Source organism: Globicephala melas, chromosome 15 (assembly GCF_963455315.2).
Source record: "Globicephala melas chromosome 15, mGloMel1.2, whole genome shotgun sequence".
Classification (NCBI taxonomy): Eukaryota; Metazoa; Chordata; class Mammalia; order Artiodactyla; family Delphinidae; genus Globicephala; species Globicephala melas.
Genome location: NC_083328.1, coordinates 54,057,344 through 54,073,637, shown reverse-complemented (window position 1 = coordinate 54,073,637; position 16,294 = coordinate 54,057,344). Strand labels below are relative to the sequence as shown.

The following is a 16,294-nucleotide window of genomic DNA, read 5'->3' as shown; positions in this document are numbered from 1 at the left end:
TGTCTGGTTTTGGTATCAGGGTGATAGTGGCCTCATAGAATGAGTTAGGGAGTGTTCCTCCCTCTGCTATATTTTGGAAGAGTTTGAGAAGGATAGATGTTAGCTCTTCTCTAAATGTTTGATAGAATTTGCCTGTGAAGTGATCTGGTCCTGGGCTTTTATTTTTTGGAAGATTTTTAATCACAGTTTCAATTTCAGTGCTTGTGATTGGTCTGTTCATATTTTCTATTTCTTCTGGATTCAGTGTTGGCACGTTGTGCATTTCTAAGTATTTGTCCATTTCGTCTGGGTTGTCCATTTTATTGGCATAGACTTGCTTGTAGTAATCTCTCATGATCTTTTGTATTTCTTCAGTGTCACTTGTTATTTCTTTTTCATTTCTAATTCTATTGATTTGAGTCTTCTCCATTTTTTTCCTTGAAGAGTGTGGCTAATAGTTTATCAATTTTGTTTATCTTCTCAAAGAACCAGGTTTTAGTTTTATTGATCTTTGCTATCATTTCCTTCATTTCTTTCTCATTTATTTCTGATCTGATTTTTATGATTTCTTTCCTTCTGCTAACTGTGGGGGTTTTTTGTTCTTATTTCTCTAATTGCTTTAGGTGCAAGGTTAGGTTGTTTATTCGAGATATTTTCTGTTTCTTAAGGTAGGATTGGATTGCTATAAACTTCCTTCTTAGAACTGCTTTTGCTGCATCCCATAGGTTTTGGGTCGTCGTGTCTCCACTGTCATTTGTTTCTAGGTATTTTTTGATTTCCTCTTTGATTTCTTCAGTGATCACTTCATTATTGAGTAGTGTATTGTTTAGCCTCCATATGTTTGTATTTTTTACAGATCTTTTCCTGTAATTGATATCTAGTCTCATAGCATTGTGGTCAGAAAACATACCAGATACGATTTCAATTTTCTTAAATTTACCAAGGCTTGATTTGTGACCCAAGATATGATGTATTCTGTAGAATGATCCATAAGCACTTGAGAAAAACGTGTATTCTGTTGTTTTTGGATGGAATGTCCTATAGATATCAATTAAGTCCATCTTGTTTAATGTATCATTTAAAGCTTGTGTTTCCTTATTTATTTTCACTTTGGATGATCTGTCCATTGGTGAAAGTGGGGTGTTAAAGTCCCCTACTATGAATGTGTTACTGTCGATTTCCCCTTTTATGGCTGTTAGTATTTGCCTTATGTACTGAGATGCTCCTATGTTGGGTGCATAAATATTTACAATTGTTATATCTTCTTCGTGGATCGATCCCTTGATCATTATGTGCTGTCGTTCTTTGTCTCTTGTAATAGTCTTTATTTTAAAGTCTATTTTGTCTGATATGAGAATTGCTACTCCAGCTTTCTTTTGGTTTCCATTTGCATGGAATATCTTTTTCCATCCCCTCACTTTCAGTCTGTATGTGTCCCTAGGTCTGAAGTGGGTCTCTTGTAGACAGCATATATATGGGTCTTGTTCTTGTACCCATTCAGCCAGTCTGTGTCTTTTGGTGGGAACATTTAATCCATTTACATTTATGGTAATTATCAATATGTATGTTCCTATTCTCATTTTCTTAATTGTTTTGGGTTCATTAATGTAGGTCTTTTCCTTCTCTTGTGTTTCTTGCCTAGAGAAGTTCCTTTAGCATTTGTTGTAATGCTGGTTTGGTGGTGCTGAACTCTCTTAGCTTTTGCTTGTCTGTAAAGGTTTTAATTTCTCCATCAAATCTGAATGAGATCCTTGCTGGGTAGAGTAATCTTGGTTGTAGGTTTTTCTCCTACATCACTTTAAATATGTCCTACCAGTCCCTTCTGGCTTGCAGAGTTTCTGCTGAAAAATCAGCTGTTAACCTTATGGGGATTCCCTTGTGTGTTATTTGTTGCTTTTCCCTTGCTGCTTTTAATATGTCTTCTTTGTATTTAATTTTTGACAGTTTGATTAATATGTGTCTTGGTGTGTTTCTCCTTGGATTTATCCCGTATGGGACTCTCTGTGCTTTCTGGACTTGATTAACTATTTCCTTTCCCATATTAGGGAAGTTTTCAACTGTAATCTCTTCAAATATTTTCTCAGTCCTTTCTTTTTCTCTTCTTCTTCTGGAACCCCTATAATTCGAATGTTGGTGCATTTAATGTTTCCCAGAGGTCTCTGAGACTGTTCTCTGTTCTTTTTATTCTATTTGCTTTATTTGGCTCTGCAGTAGTTATTTCCACTATTTTATCTTCCAGGTCACTTATCCGTTCTTCTGCCTCAGTTATTCTGCTATTGATCCCTTCTAGAGTATTTTTCATTTCATTTATTGTGTTGTTCATCATTGCTTATTTCCTCTTTAGTTCTTCTAATTCCTTGTTAAATGTTTCTTGCATTTTCTCTATTCTATTTCCAAGATTTTGGATCATATTTACTATCATTATTCTGAATTCTTTTTCAGGTAGACTGCCTATTTCCTCTTCATTTGTTCAGTCTGGTGGGTTTTATCTTGCTCCTTCATCTGCTGTGTGATTTTCTGTCTTCTCATTTTGCTTATCTTACTGTATTTGGGGTCTCCTTTTTGCAGGCTGCAGGTTCATAGTTCCCGTTGTTTTTGGTGTTTGTCCCCAGTGGCTAAAGTGGGTTCAGTGTGTTGTGTAGGCTTCCTGGTGGAGGGGACTAGTGCCTGTGTTCTGGTGGATGAGCCTTGATCTTGTCTTTCTGGTGGGCAGGTCCATGTCTGGGGGTGTTTTTTGGGGTGTCTGTGGACTTACTATGAGTTTAGGCAGCCTCTCTGCTAATGGGTGGGGTTGTGGTCCTGTCTCGCTAGTTGTTTGGCATAGGGTATACAGCACTGTAGCTTGCTGGTTGTTGAATGAAGCTGGGTGTTGGTGTTGAGATGGAGATCCCGGGGAGATTTTTGCCATTTGATATTATGTGGAGCTGGGAGGTCTCATGTGGACTAGTGTCCCGAAGTTGGCTCTCCCTCCTTAGAGGCACAGCACTGACTCCTGGCTGCAGCATCAAGAGCCTTTCATCCACATGGCTCAGAATAAAAGGGAGAAAAATTAGAAAGAAAGAAAGAAAGAAAGAAAGAAAGAAAGAAAGAAAGAAAGAAAGAAAGAAAGAAAGAAAGAAAGAAAAAGAAAGAAAGGAAGAAAGAAAGAAAGAAAGATAGTAAAATAAAATAAAGTAAGATAAAATAAAATAAGGGCTTCCTTGGTAGTGCAGTGGTTGAGAGTCTGCCTGTCGATGCAGGGGACATGGGTTCATGCCCCAGTCTGGGAAGATCCCACATGCCGCAGAGCGGCTGGGTCCCTGAGCCATGGCTGCTGAGCCTGCGCATCTGGAGCCTGTGCTCCGCAACGGGAGAGGCCACAACAGTGAGAGGTGGGCATACCGCAAAAAAAAAAAAAAAAGTTATTAAAATGAAAAATAATTATTAAGAAAAAAAATTTTTTTAAAAGTACCAAAACAACAACAACAACAAAACTAAGGAACTATAGAACCCTAGGACAAATGGTAAAAGCAAAGCTATAGAGACAAAATCTTACACAGAAGAATACACATACACACTCGTAAAAAGAGGAAAAGGGGAAAAAATAATAAATCTGGCTCTCAAAGTCCACCTCCTCAATTTGGGATGATTCGTTGCCTATTCTTGTATTCCACAGATGCAGGGTACATCAAGTTGATTGTGGAGATTTAATACGCTACTCCTGAGGCTGCTAGGAGAGATTTCCCTTTCTCTTCTTTGTTCGCACAGCTCCCAGGGGCTCAGCTTTGGATTTGGCCCTGCCTCTGTGTGTAGGTCACCGAAGGTTGTCTGTTCTTCACTCAGACAAGACGGGGTTAAAGGAGCAGCTGACTCGGGGCCTCTTGACTCACTCAGGCCGGGAGGAGGGAGGGGTACGATGCAGGGCGAGCCTGCAGCGGCAGAGGAGGGTGGGATGTTGCACCAGCCTGAGGCGTGCCGTGCGTTCTCCCAGGGAAGTTGTCCCTGGATCCTGGGACCCTGGCAGTGGCGGGCTGCACAGGCTCTCCAGAAGGGAGGTGTGGATAGTGACCTGTGCTCGCAGAGGCTTCTTGGTGGCGGCAGCAGCAGCCTTAGCAACTCATGCCTGTCTGTTAGCCGCGGCTCGCACCCGTCTCTGGAACTCCTTTAAGCAGTGCTCTTAATCCCCTCTCCTCGCGCACCAGGAAACAAAGAGGGAAGAAAAAGTCTCTTGACTCTTTGGCAGGTCCAGACTTTTCCCGGACTCCCTCCCGGCTAGCAGTGGTGCACTACTAACCCCCTGCAGGCTGTGTTCATTCTGCAAACCCCAGTTCTCTCCCTGCGCTCCAACCGAAGCCTGGGCCTCAGCTCCCAGCCTTGCCCGCCCCGGCGGGTGAGCAGACAAAACTCTCGGGCTGGTGAGTGCCGGTTGGCACTGATCCTCTGCGTGGGAATCTCTCCACTTTGCCCTCCACCCCCCAGTTGCTGTGCTCTGCTCTGCGGCTCCGAAGCTTCCCCCCTCCGCCACCTGCAGTCTCTGCCAGCGAAGGGGCTTCCTCGTGTGTGGAAACCTTTCCTCCTTCACAGGTCCCTCCCACTGGTGCAGGTCCCGTCCCAATTCTTTTCTCTCTGTTTTTTCTTTTTTCTTTTGCCCTACCCAGGTACGGGGAGAGTTTCTTGCCTTTTGGGAGGTGAGGTCTTCTGCCAGCGTTCAGTAGGTGTTCTGTAAGAGTTGTTCCACGTGTAGATGTATTTCTGGTGTATCTGTGGGGAGGAAGGTGATCTCCGCGTCTTACTCTTCCGCCATCTTCCTCCGACCGAGATTAATTCTTATATATAGGCATATCTTATTTTATTGTGCTTCGCAGATACTGGTTTTTTGTTTTTTTAGAAATTAAAGGTTTGTGGCAACTGTGTGTTGAGCAAGTCTATTGGCACCATTTTTCCAATGGCATTTGCTCACTTCGTGTCTCTGTGTCATATTTTGGTAATTCTAATATTTTAAGCTTTTCCATTATTATTATATTTGTCATGGGGGTCAGTGATCTTTGATGTTACTGTTATGACTTGCTGAAGGCTCAGATTATGTTAGCATTTTTATAAATAAAGTATTTTTTAATTAAGGTATGTACATTTTTTTTAAAGACATAATGCTATTGCACACTTAATAGTAACAGTAGAGTGTAAACTTTTAGCTTTTTTTTTTTGCATACGCGGGCCTCTCACTGTTGTGGCCTGTCCTGCTGCAGAGCAGAGGCTCTGGACGCGCAGGCTCAGCGGCCATGGCTCACGGGCCCAGCTGCTCCACAGCATGTGGGATCTTCCTGGACCGGGGCATGAACCCGTGTCCCCTGCATCAGCAGGCAGACTCTCAACCACTGCACCACCAGGGAAGCCCTAGAGTGTAAACTTTTATATGAGCTGGGAAACAAAAAAAATTCGTGTGACTTTCTTTATTGCTGTGGTCTGCAATAGCTCTGATGTACGACTGTAAAAATAAAAGGATGATGCCTTTACAGAATTTTTACTGCGCCTCCTGTTACACGCCCAACTCAAAATTTAAATTGAGTTCAGGAAAGAGTGATATGAAGGTAGGATCAGGAAGAGAAGTATATCTGAGTGATCTAACAAATTTCCTTTACTCCCCAAATTCATGGCCAATTCTACTAAAGTTTTACATTCATCCGTGACCTAATACATACAATTAAAATAATGAGCCATACAACATACCTTGTCAAAAAATTTCTGTTAGTTCTAAAATTAGTTGGATATTCTATCCTCATCACTGGAATCTTCAATTTTAGTCCTTCTTTGTTTGGGGGAGAGAAGAAAGGTGACCAGAGGGGAGGAGAGTTCTTGGGACTTAAGAATTTAAGAAATGCTTGGATTTAATAATGAATTAAAACAACAAAACACCTATCATAAATCTTACCTGGCGGACCCGAATTTGTTGGAGAACACTCCAGGCTTAAAATATCTTCAATTATGGGCTCCTTATTATTTTTTTCTTTTCTTTTTTTCTTTTTAAAATATTCACCAGAAGGCTTTAACAAGGAAACTTCTTCTGCTCTTCTAATATCTAAAAAATATATAAAAAAGAAAGAAGACATGCAAAAAGTAAAAAGAAAATTCCTTCTAAGACTCAAGAGTCATGTTGGGCATCTGAAACCATTTCTCAGGAAATTCCTGAGAGATAAATGGAACTAAATCGCATTCCTTTTGAAGAAATTGAAGGGGATAAGTGACTCCCAAAATGGGTGTGTGTGGGGGTCAGATAGTGGAGAGAGATTCAGTCTAGGAAAATTTCTAATTTGTTTTTTAATCTACTGTGAAAATATTTCAAACATATCCAATGTGAAGGGAATAGTATAGTGGCTCCTTCCTGTGATCATCACTCTGCTTAAACTGCTCTCAGCATTTCGCTATGCTTGTGTCATCTATTGACTACGTTTTCCCCTCCCTCCTTGCTTCTTTCCTTCCTCCTTCCCTTCCTTCCTTTTCTGTTTTTAGGTTTTTAAGCAACAACAAAAGACCCCATCTTTTTTCTTTATGGAACAGCGGTCTTCAGAGCCTTTCTCTGCCCAACAGCTACTTTCATCCCCGAGGCAGACATGGTAGGTGCCCCGCCCACCCCTTGGCCATCACCATTTCAGTGAGCTCTGACCCCCTTCCAATGGCAGCTAGGATGTGTCTCTCTATCCAAGGGCTTGCTCTGGATGCCAGAGTCCACACTGCTCAGATACAGATGCAACTGGCCACATGAGTTCAGTGAATTAATGCTCCCCAAGATCAGCCCTTGATGACTCAATGACTGATGAGAATGGTGTATTAACACCCCAGTTCCCTTGCCCCTTGGGTGGCACAGCCCCAAGACATGTCCACACTGCCTCCCAGAGGTCCCCAGTTGCCCAAAGTGTGACTTGATCAGTGATACTTGCTCATTAGTGGCCTTCTCTTCCCAGTCTCAGTTTCCCACTCCCAGCCAGTATTTCCTGGCATCACCTTCCAAATAAATAATATTTGTACTTGAATTCTTATCTCAGGTCTGCTTCTGGAGTACTCAAACTAAGAAGATAGTCCCCATTTTCCTCCATTAATCAAATATACTTATAACTGCCATTTCCAATCAGCACTGATAACTTTATAAACACACTGCGCTGCTAGGATCCTAGGTAAAAGCCAAGGAATGTGGATGTTAGAGTTTCTGGGCAGCTTTCCTGGAGGTAAATGCACTGATTCCATGGTCCTCCTACCTCTTAGTTCAAACACTGCTTGGTGCTGAGGCTGAGGCTGGCAACTGGGCTCGATTCCCTCCCTTTAACCAAGCCTGACTGTCAGGTTGCAACACACACCTGTGACCATTCCAAATGCATAATTTATGCACAAAACCCGGAAATGAATCAAAATTTCCAGTGGAAGCTTTACAAACAAACAAAACAAAACAAAACACCGATATCTCCAAGCTCAAGATTTGTGTCTTGTCTTTTCTTCGAGGGAAAAAATCATCCTATTGCTAAATTTGATTTAGTTTCAATTGGTCACATATAAAAAGTGATTATTAGGGAATTCCCTGGTGGTCCAGTGGTTAGGACTCGGCCCTTTCACTGCTGTGGACTGCGTTCAATCTCTGGTTGGGGAACTGAGATCCCACAAGCCATGTGACATGGTCAAAAAGAAAAAAAAAAAAGGGTTTATTAGAAATGCCAAGTTGAGTCCTTTAGAACTACCATGAAGGTGTAATCTGGAAAAGAAAAGAATGTATGAATGTTTCTGTTTATTTCAAAACTTCCAAGTTTTCGGCCTCAGCTACAATGTGTGCTTCCAGTCCACTGTGGTGTGTGAAATGTAGAATTTTATTTACTCATTTACTCTGTTTTCAAATTTTCTTTAGAATATTACTGAAAGCAAGGTGCCCTGTGCTTGTCATTTGCTCACCATGCATCAGGGACAATTCTGGAACTTATGTTTTGTAATGGAAGCTTCCATTCATTTGCTCAGTCAACAACCAGTTACTGGAGTTGAGGAAGATGGCGGAAGAATAAGACGCAGAGATCACCTTCCTCCCCACAGATACATCAGAAATACATCTACACGTGGAACTGCTCCTATTGAACACTGGCAGAAGACTTCAGACCTCCCAAAAGGCAAGGAACTCCCCACTTACCTGGGTAGGGCAAAAGAAAAAACAGAGACAAAAGAATAGGGACGGGACCTGCACCAGTAGGAGGGAGCTGTGAAGAAGGAAAGGTTTCCACAAACTAGGAAGCTCCTTCACGGGCGGAGACTGCATGTGGCGGAGGGGGGAAGCTTTGGGGCCGCGGAGGAGAACGGAGCAATAGGGGTGCGGAGGACAAAATGGAGAGATTCCCGCATAGAGGGCAGGTGCCTACCAGCACTCCCCAGCCTGAGAGGCTTGTCTGCTCACCCGCGGGGACAGGCGGGGGCTGGGAGCTGAGTCTCGGGCTTCGGTCGGATCCCAGGGAGAGGACTGGGCTTGGCGGCGTGAACACAGCCTGAAGGGGATAGTGCACCACTGCTAGCAGGGAGGGAGTCCGGGAAAAAGTCTGGACCTGCCAAAGAGGCAAGAGACTTTTTCTTGCCTCTTTGTTTCCTGGTGCGCGAAGAGAGGGGATTAACAGTGCCGCTTAAAGGAGCTACAGAAACGGGCGTAAACCGTGGCTAAGAGCGCGGACCCCAGAGACGGGCATGGGACGATAAGGCTCCTGCTGCTGCCACCAAGAAGCCTTGTGAGCAAGCACAGGTCACTATCCACACCTCCCCTCCCAGGAGCCTGTGCAGCCTGCCACTGCCAGGGTCCCGTGATCCAGGGACAACTTCCCCGGGAGAATGCACAGCGCGCCTCAGGCTCGTGCAACATCATGCTGACCTCTGCTGCCGCAGGCTCGACCCGCGTCCGTACCCCTCCCTACTCCCGGCCTGAGTGAGCCAGAGCCCCCGAATCAGCTGCTCCTTTACCCTGTCCTCTCTGAGCGAAGAACAGACGCCCTCAGGTGACCTACACGCAGAGGTGGGGCCAAATCCAAAGCTGAACCCCGGAAGCTGTGCGAACAAAGACAAAGGGAAATCTCTGCCAGCAGCCTCAGGAGCAGAGGATTAAATCTCCAAAATCAACATGATGTACCCTGCATCTGTGGAATACCTGAATAGAAAATGAATCATCCCAATTAAGGTGGACTTTGGGAGCAAGATATATTATTTTTTCCCCTTTTCCTCTTTTTGTGAGTGTGTATGTGTATGCTTCTGGTGAGATTTTGTCTGTAAAACTTTACTTTCACCATTTGTCCTAGGGTTCTGTCTGTCAATTTTTTTTCACTTAAAAAATTTTTTTTCTTAATAATTATTTTTATTTTAATAACTTTATTTTATTTTATCTTACTTTTATTTTATCCTCGTTCTTTCTTTCTTCTTTTTCTCCTTTCTTTCTTTATTTTTTTTTTGCGGAACACGGGCCTCTCACTGTTGTGGCCTCTCCCGTTGTGGAGCACGGGCTCCGGACGTGCAGGCTCAGCGGCCATGGGTCACGAACCCCGCTGCTCTGTGGCATGTGGGATATTCCCGGACTGGGGCATGAAGCTGTGTACCCTGCATCGGCAGGTGGACTCTCAACCACTGCGCCACCAGGGAAGCACAGTTTTTCTCCCTTTTATCCTGAGCCGTGTGGATGAAAGGCTCTTGGTGCCCCAGCCAGGCATCAGCGCTATGCCTCTGAGATGGGAGAGCCAACTTCAGGACACTGGTCCACAAGAGACCTCCCAGCTCCACGAAATATCAAACAGTGAAAATCTCCCAGATATCTCCATCTCAACAACAAAACCCAGCTTCACTCAACGACCAGCAAGCAACAGTGTTGGACACCCTATGCCAAACAACTAGCAAGACAGGAACACAACTGCATGCATTAGCAGAGAGGCTGCCTAAAATCATAATAAGGCCACAGACACCTCAAAACACACCCCCAGATGTGGACCTGCCCACTAGAAAGACAAGATCCAGCCTCATCCACCAGAACACAGGCACTAGTCCCCTCCAGCAGGAAGCCAACACAACACACTGAACCAACCTTAGCCACTGGGGACAGACACCAAAAACAACGGGAACTACGATCCTGCAGCCTGCAAAAAGGAGACCCCAAGCACAGTAAGATAAGCAAAATGAGAAGACAGAAAATCACACACCAGATGAAGAAACAAGGTAAAAACCCATCAGACCGAACAAATGAAAAGGAAATAGGCAGTCTACCAGAAAAAGAATTCAGAATAATCATAGTAAAGATGATCCAAAATCTTGGAAATAGAATAGAGAAAATGCAAGAAACATTTAACAAGGATCTAGAAGAACTAAAGAGGAAACAAGCAACAATGAACAACACAATAAATGAAATGAAAAATACTCTAGAAGGGATCAATAGCAGAATAACTGAGGCAGAAGAACGGATAAGTGACCTGGAAGATAAAATAGTGGAAATACCTACTTCTGAGCAGAATAAAGAAAAAAGAATGAAAGAACTGAGGACAGTCTCAGAGACCTCTGAGACAACATTAAACGCACCAACATTCAAATTATAGGGTTCCCAGAAGAAGAGAAAAAGAAAGGGACTGAGAAAATATTTGAAGAGATTATAGTTGAAAACTTCCCTAATAAGGGAAAGGAAATAGTTAATCAAGTCCAGGAAGCACAGAGAGTCCCATACGGGATAAATCCAAGGAGAAACACACCAAGACACATATTAATCAAACTATCAAAAATTAACTACAAAGAAAATATATTAAGAGCAGCAAGGGAAAAACAACAAATAACACACAAGGGAATCCCCATAAGGTTGACAGCTGATCTTTTGCAGAAACTCTGCAAGCCAGGAGGGAGTGACAGGGCATATTTAAAGTGATGATGGAGAAAAAACTACAACCAAGATTACTCTACCCAGCAAGGATCTCATTCAGATTTGATGGAGCAATTAAAATTTTTACAGACAAGCAAAAGCTGAGAGAGTTCAGCACCACCAAACCAGCTTTACAATAAATGCTAAAGGAACTTCTCTAGGCAAGAAACACAAGAGAAGGAAAAGACCTACAATAACAAACCCAAAACAATTAAGAAAATGGGAACAGGAACCAACATATCAATAATTACCTTAAATGTAAATGGATTAAATGTTCCCACCAAAAGACACAGACTGGCTGAATGGGTACAAGAACAAGACCCATATATATGCTGTCTACAAGAGACCCACTTCAGACCTAGGGACACATACAGACTGAAAGTGAGAGGATGGAAAAAGATATTCCATGCAAATGGAAATCAAAAGAAAGCCGGAGTAGCAATTCTCATATCAGACAAAATAGACTTTAAAATAAAGACTATTACAAGAGACAAAGAACGGCAGTACATAATGATCAAGGGATCGATCCACGAAGAAGATATAACAATTGTAAATATTTATGCACCCAACATAGGAGCACCTAAATACATAAGGAAAATGCTAACAGCCACAAAAGGGGAAATCGACAGTAACACGATCATAGTAGGGGACTTTAACACCCCAATTTCACCAACGGACATATCATCCAAAATGAAAATAAATAAGGAAACACAAGCTTTAAATGATACATTAAACCAGATGGACTTCATTGACATTTATAGGACATTCCATCCCAAAACAGCAGAATAGACATTTTTCTCAAGTGCTCATGGAATATTCTCCAGGATAGATCATATCTTGGGTCACAAATCAAGTCTTGGTAAATTTGAGAAAATTGAAATTGTATGAAATATCTTTTCCGACCACAATGCTATGAGACTAGATATCAATTACAGGAAAAGATCTGTAAAAAATACAAACACATGGAGGTTAAACAATACACTACTTAATAACGAAGTGATCACAGAAGAAATCCAAGAGGAAATCAAAAAATACCTAGAAATAAATGACAATGGAGACACGATGACCCAAAACCTATGGATGCAGCAAAAGCAGTTCTAAGGGGGAAGTTTATAGCAATACAATCCTACCTTAAGAAACAGGAAACATCTCAAATAAACAACCCAACCTTGCACCTAAAGAAATTAGAGAAAGAAGAACAAACAAAACCCCAAAGTTAGCAGAAGGAAAGAAATCATAAAGATCAGATCAGAAATAAATGAAAAAGAAATGAAGGAAATGATAGCAAAGATCAATAAAACTAAAAGCTGGTTCTCTGAGAAGATAACGAAAATTGATAAACCTTAGCCAGACTCATCAAGAAATAAAGGGAGAAGACTCAAATCAATAGAATTAGAAATGAAAAAGGAGAACTAACAACTGTCACTGCAGAAATACAAAAGATCATGAAACATTACTACAATCAACTATATGCCAATAAAATGGACAACCTGGAAGAAGTGGACAAATTCTTAGAAAAGCACAACCTTCCAAGACTGAATCAGGAAGAAATAGAAAATATAAACAGACCAATCACAAGCACTGAAATTGAAACTGTGATTAAAAATCTTCCAACAAACAAAAGCCCAGGACCAGATGGCTTCACAGGCGAATTCTATGAAACATTTAGAAGAGAGCTAACACCTACCCTTCTCAAACTCTTTCAAAATATAGCAGAGGGAGGAATACTGCCAAAGTCATTCTACGAGGCCACCATTACCCTGATACCGAAACCAGACAAAGATGTCACAAAGAAAGAAAACTACAGGCCAATATCACTGATGAACATAGATGCAAAAATCCTCAACAAAATACTAGCAAACAGAATCCAACAGCACATTAAAAGGATCATAGACCATAATCAAGTGGGGTTTATTCCAGGAATGCAAGGATTCTTCAATATACGCAAATCAATCAATGTGATAAACCATATTAACAAATTTAAAGAGAAAAACCATATGATCATCTCAAAAGATGCAGAGAAAACTTTCAACAAAATTCAACACCCATTTATGATAAAAACCCTGTAGAAAGTAGGCATAGTGGGAACTTTCCTCAACATAATAAAGGCCATATATAACAAACCCACAGCCAACATTGTCCTCAATGGTGAAAAACTGAAAGCATTTCCACTAAGATCAGAAACAAGACAAGGCTGCCCACTCTCACCACTCTTATTCAACATAGTTTTGGAAGTTTTAGCCACAGCAATCAAAGAAAAAGAAATAAAAGGAATCCAAATCGGAAAAGAAGAAGTAAAGCTGTCACTGTTTGCAAATGACATGACACTCTCCTTAGAGAATCCTAAAGCTCTACCAGAAAACTACTAGAGCTAATCAATGAATTGGTAAAGTAGCAGGATACAAAATTAATGCACAGAAATCTCTGGCATTCTTATACACTAATGATGAAAAATCTGAAAGTGAAATCAAGAAAGCACTCCCATTTACCATTGCAACAAAAAGAATAAAATATCTAGGAATAAGCCTATCTAAGTAGACAAGAGAACTGTATGCAGAAAATTGTAAGACACTGATGAAAGAAATTAAAGATGATACAAATAGATGGAGAGATATACCATGTTCTTGGATTGGAAAAAATCAACATTGTGAAAATGACTCAATTCCCAAAGCAATCTACAGATTCAGTGCAATCCCTGTCAAACTACCACTGACATTTTTCACAGAACTAGAACAAAAAATTTCACAATTTGTATGGAAACACAAAAGACCCCAAATAGCCAAAGCAATCTTGAGAACGAAAAATGGAGCTGGAGGAATCAGGTTTCCTGACTTCAGACTATACTACAAAGCTACAGTAATGAAGACAGTATGGTACTGGCACAAAAACAGAAATATAGATCAATGGAACAGGATAGAAAGCCCAGAGTAAACCCATGCACATATGGTCACCTTATCTCTGATAAAGGAGGCAAGAATATACAGTGGAGAAAAGACAGCCTCTTCAATAAGTGGTGCTGGGAAAACTGGACAGATACATGTAAAAGTATGAAATTAGAAGACTCCTTAACACCATACACAAAAAAAAGCTCAAAATGGATTAAAGACCTAAACGAAACTATCAAACTCTTAGAGGAAAACATGGGCAGAATGCTCTATGACATAAGTCACAGCAAGATCCTTTTTGATCCACCTCCTAGAGCAATGGAAATAAAAACAAAAATAAACAAATGGGACCTATTGAAACTTAAAAGCTTTTGCACAGCAAAGGAAACCATAAACAAGACCAAAAGACAACCCTCAGAATGGGAGAAAATATTTGCAAATGAAGCAACTGACAAAGGATTAATCTCCAAAGTTTACAAGCAGCTCATGCAGATCAATAACAAAAAAACAAACAACCCAATCCAAAAATGGGCAGAAGACCTAAATAGACATTTCTCCAAAGAAGATATAGAGACTGCACACAAACACATGAATGAATGCTCAACATCATTAATCATTAGAGAAATGCAAATCAAAACTACAATGAGATATCTTCTCACACTGGTTAGAATGGCCATCATCAAAAGATCTAGAAACAATCAGTGTTGGAGAGGGTGTGGAGAAAAGGGAACACTCTTGCACTGTTGGTGGGCATATAAATTGGTACAGCCACTATGGAGAACAGTATGGAGGTTCCTTAAAAAACTACAAATAGAACTTCCATATGACCCAGCAATCCCACTACTGGGCATACACCCTGAGAAAACCATAATTCAAAAAGAGTCATGTAGCAAAATGTTCATTGCAGCTCTATTTACAATAGCCAGAACATGGAAGCAACCTAAGTGTCCATCAACAGATGAATGGATAAAGAAGATGTGGCACACATATACAATGGAATATTACTCAGCCATGAAGAAAAACGAAATTGAGTTATTTGTAGTGAGGTGGATGGAGCTAGAGTGTCATACAGCATGAAATAAGTCAGAAAGAGAAGAACAAATACTGTATGCTAGCACATTTACATGGAATATAAGGGGAAAAAAAAGAAAAAGAAAGGTCATGAAGTACCTAGTGGTAAGACGGGAATAAAGACACAGACCTACTAGAGCATGGACTTGAGGATACGGCGAGGGGGAAGGGTAAGCTGTGACAAAGTAAAAAAGTGGCATGGACATATATACACTACCAAACGTAAAATAGATAGCTAGTGGGAAGCAGCCACATAGCATGGGAGATCAGCTAGGTGGTTTGTGACCACCTAGAGGGGTGGGATCGGGAGGGTGGGAGGGAGGGAGACGCAAGAGGGAAGAGATATGGGAACATATGTATATGTATAACTGATTCACTTTGTTATAAAGCAGAAACTAACATACCATTTTAAAGCAATTATACTCCGATAAAGGTGTTAAAAAACAAACAAACAAAAAACCAAACAAGCAGTTACTAAGCAGTTGATGTGTGCCAGGCATTCTCCTAGGTGTTAGGAACACAGACATGTTCAAGAAATGGTTCTGTCTTCACCTTATTTAATACTATACCAACCTGCCCTACCCAACACTGGCACTCTCAATCCTGTGTACACTATATACTTTTTCCTTTTTTTCTCCACTACCTATCTCTTTTTAACATCTTATTTTTTTACATGATTTATTTTCTGTCTCTGTATGCTACACCGTAAGCTCAAGGAGGGCAGAGATTTTGGTCTGTTTTTTTTGCTTAACCCATCCCTAGCACTCATCCTAGTGCCTGCCAAACCAATACGTATATATTTGTTGAAGGAATGAATGAGCAGTTTACAGTTTAATGGGGAGATAGATCACTCACTCACATACCGTATATACTGTGTTCAAATACTAAATCTTTGCCTTGGAACTCAAGAATATACCTACACACTTTCAAAAAATATAAAATAAGAACACCTTCCTGACCCAGGGTTTGCTCCTATTATGGAAGTCCCAGGAAGAAGAAATGTTTGGACAGTGTTGTCTCTAATGGCTGTTAAAGTTTCTGATCCATAATTAAGTGTACTTTCCTGCTTAAAATAAACTCCACAAATGATGTTTGCGGACAGAGTTATTTACTGGAGCCAAATGTTAGGGAAGCAATTAAGACATTGCATCACCATTATCTCAAAAACAATAAAGACACATTGGCTCTATGGTGATAATAATTTAATGGAACGCTTTTTTTGTCTTAAATATAATGATGATTTCAGTATGGCTTAGAGAAATGAGTTTTGCGGGGGGAAATCTTAATGGGGTTGTCTCTTCTGTTTACAAATCTCTTTGAAATAGTTTTAAGCTTTGTGGAAGTGAATCTGATTTATTCCAATAATTTTCCGTTTGGTTTAACTTCACTTAAATGGCTAAAGTCTCCAGAACTGGGCTCAAAAAGTATGCTCCTAATAAGGTACATGTTCTGTAAAGCCAACTGCTTGTGGACAGAAGTGCAC

The 16,294-nt window shown here is 41.0% G+C and overlaps 1 protein-coding gene across 2 annotated transcripts in view; it reads right to left on the bottom strand.

The window, feature by feature from the left end:
• FERMT1 (FERM domain containing kindlin 1) overlaps window positions 1–16,294 on the bottom strand; it is a 74,173-nt gene that overhangs the window by 50,525 nt on the left and 7,354 nt on the right. For both annotated transcript variants that reach the window (XM_030872583.2, XM_060285238.1), the window contains exon 4: window positions 5,888–6,034. In XM_030872583.2, the coding sequence (XP_030728443.1) occupies window positions 5,888–6,034 (147 nt within the window). The remainder of the gene's footprint in view (window positions 1–5,887; window positions 6,035–16,294) is intronic.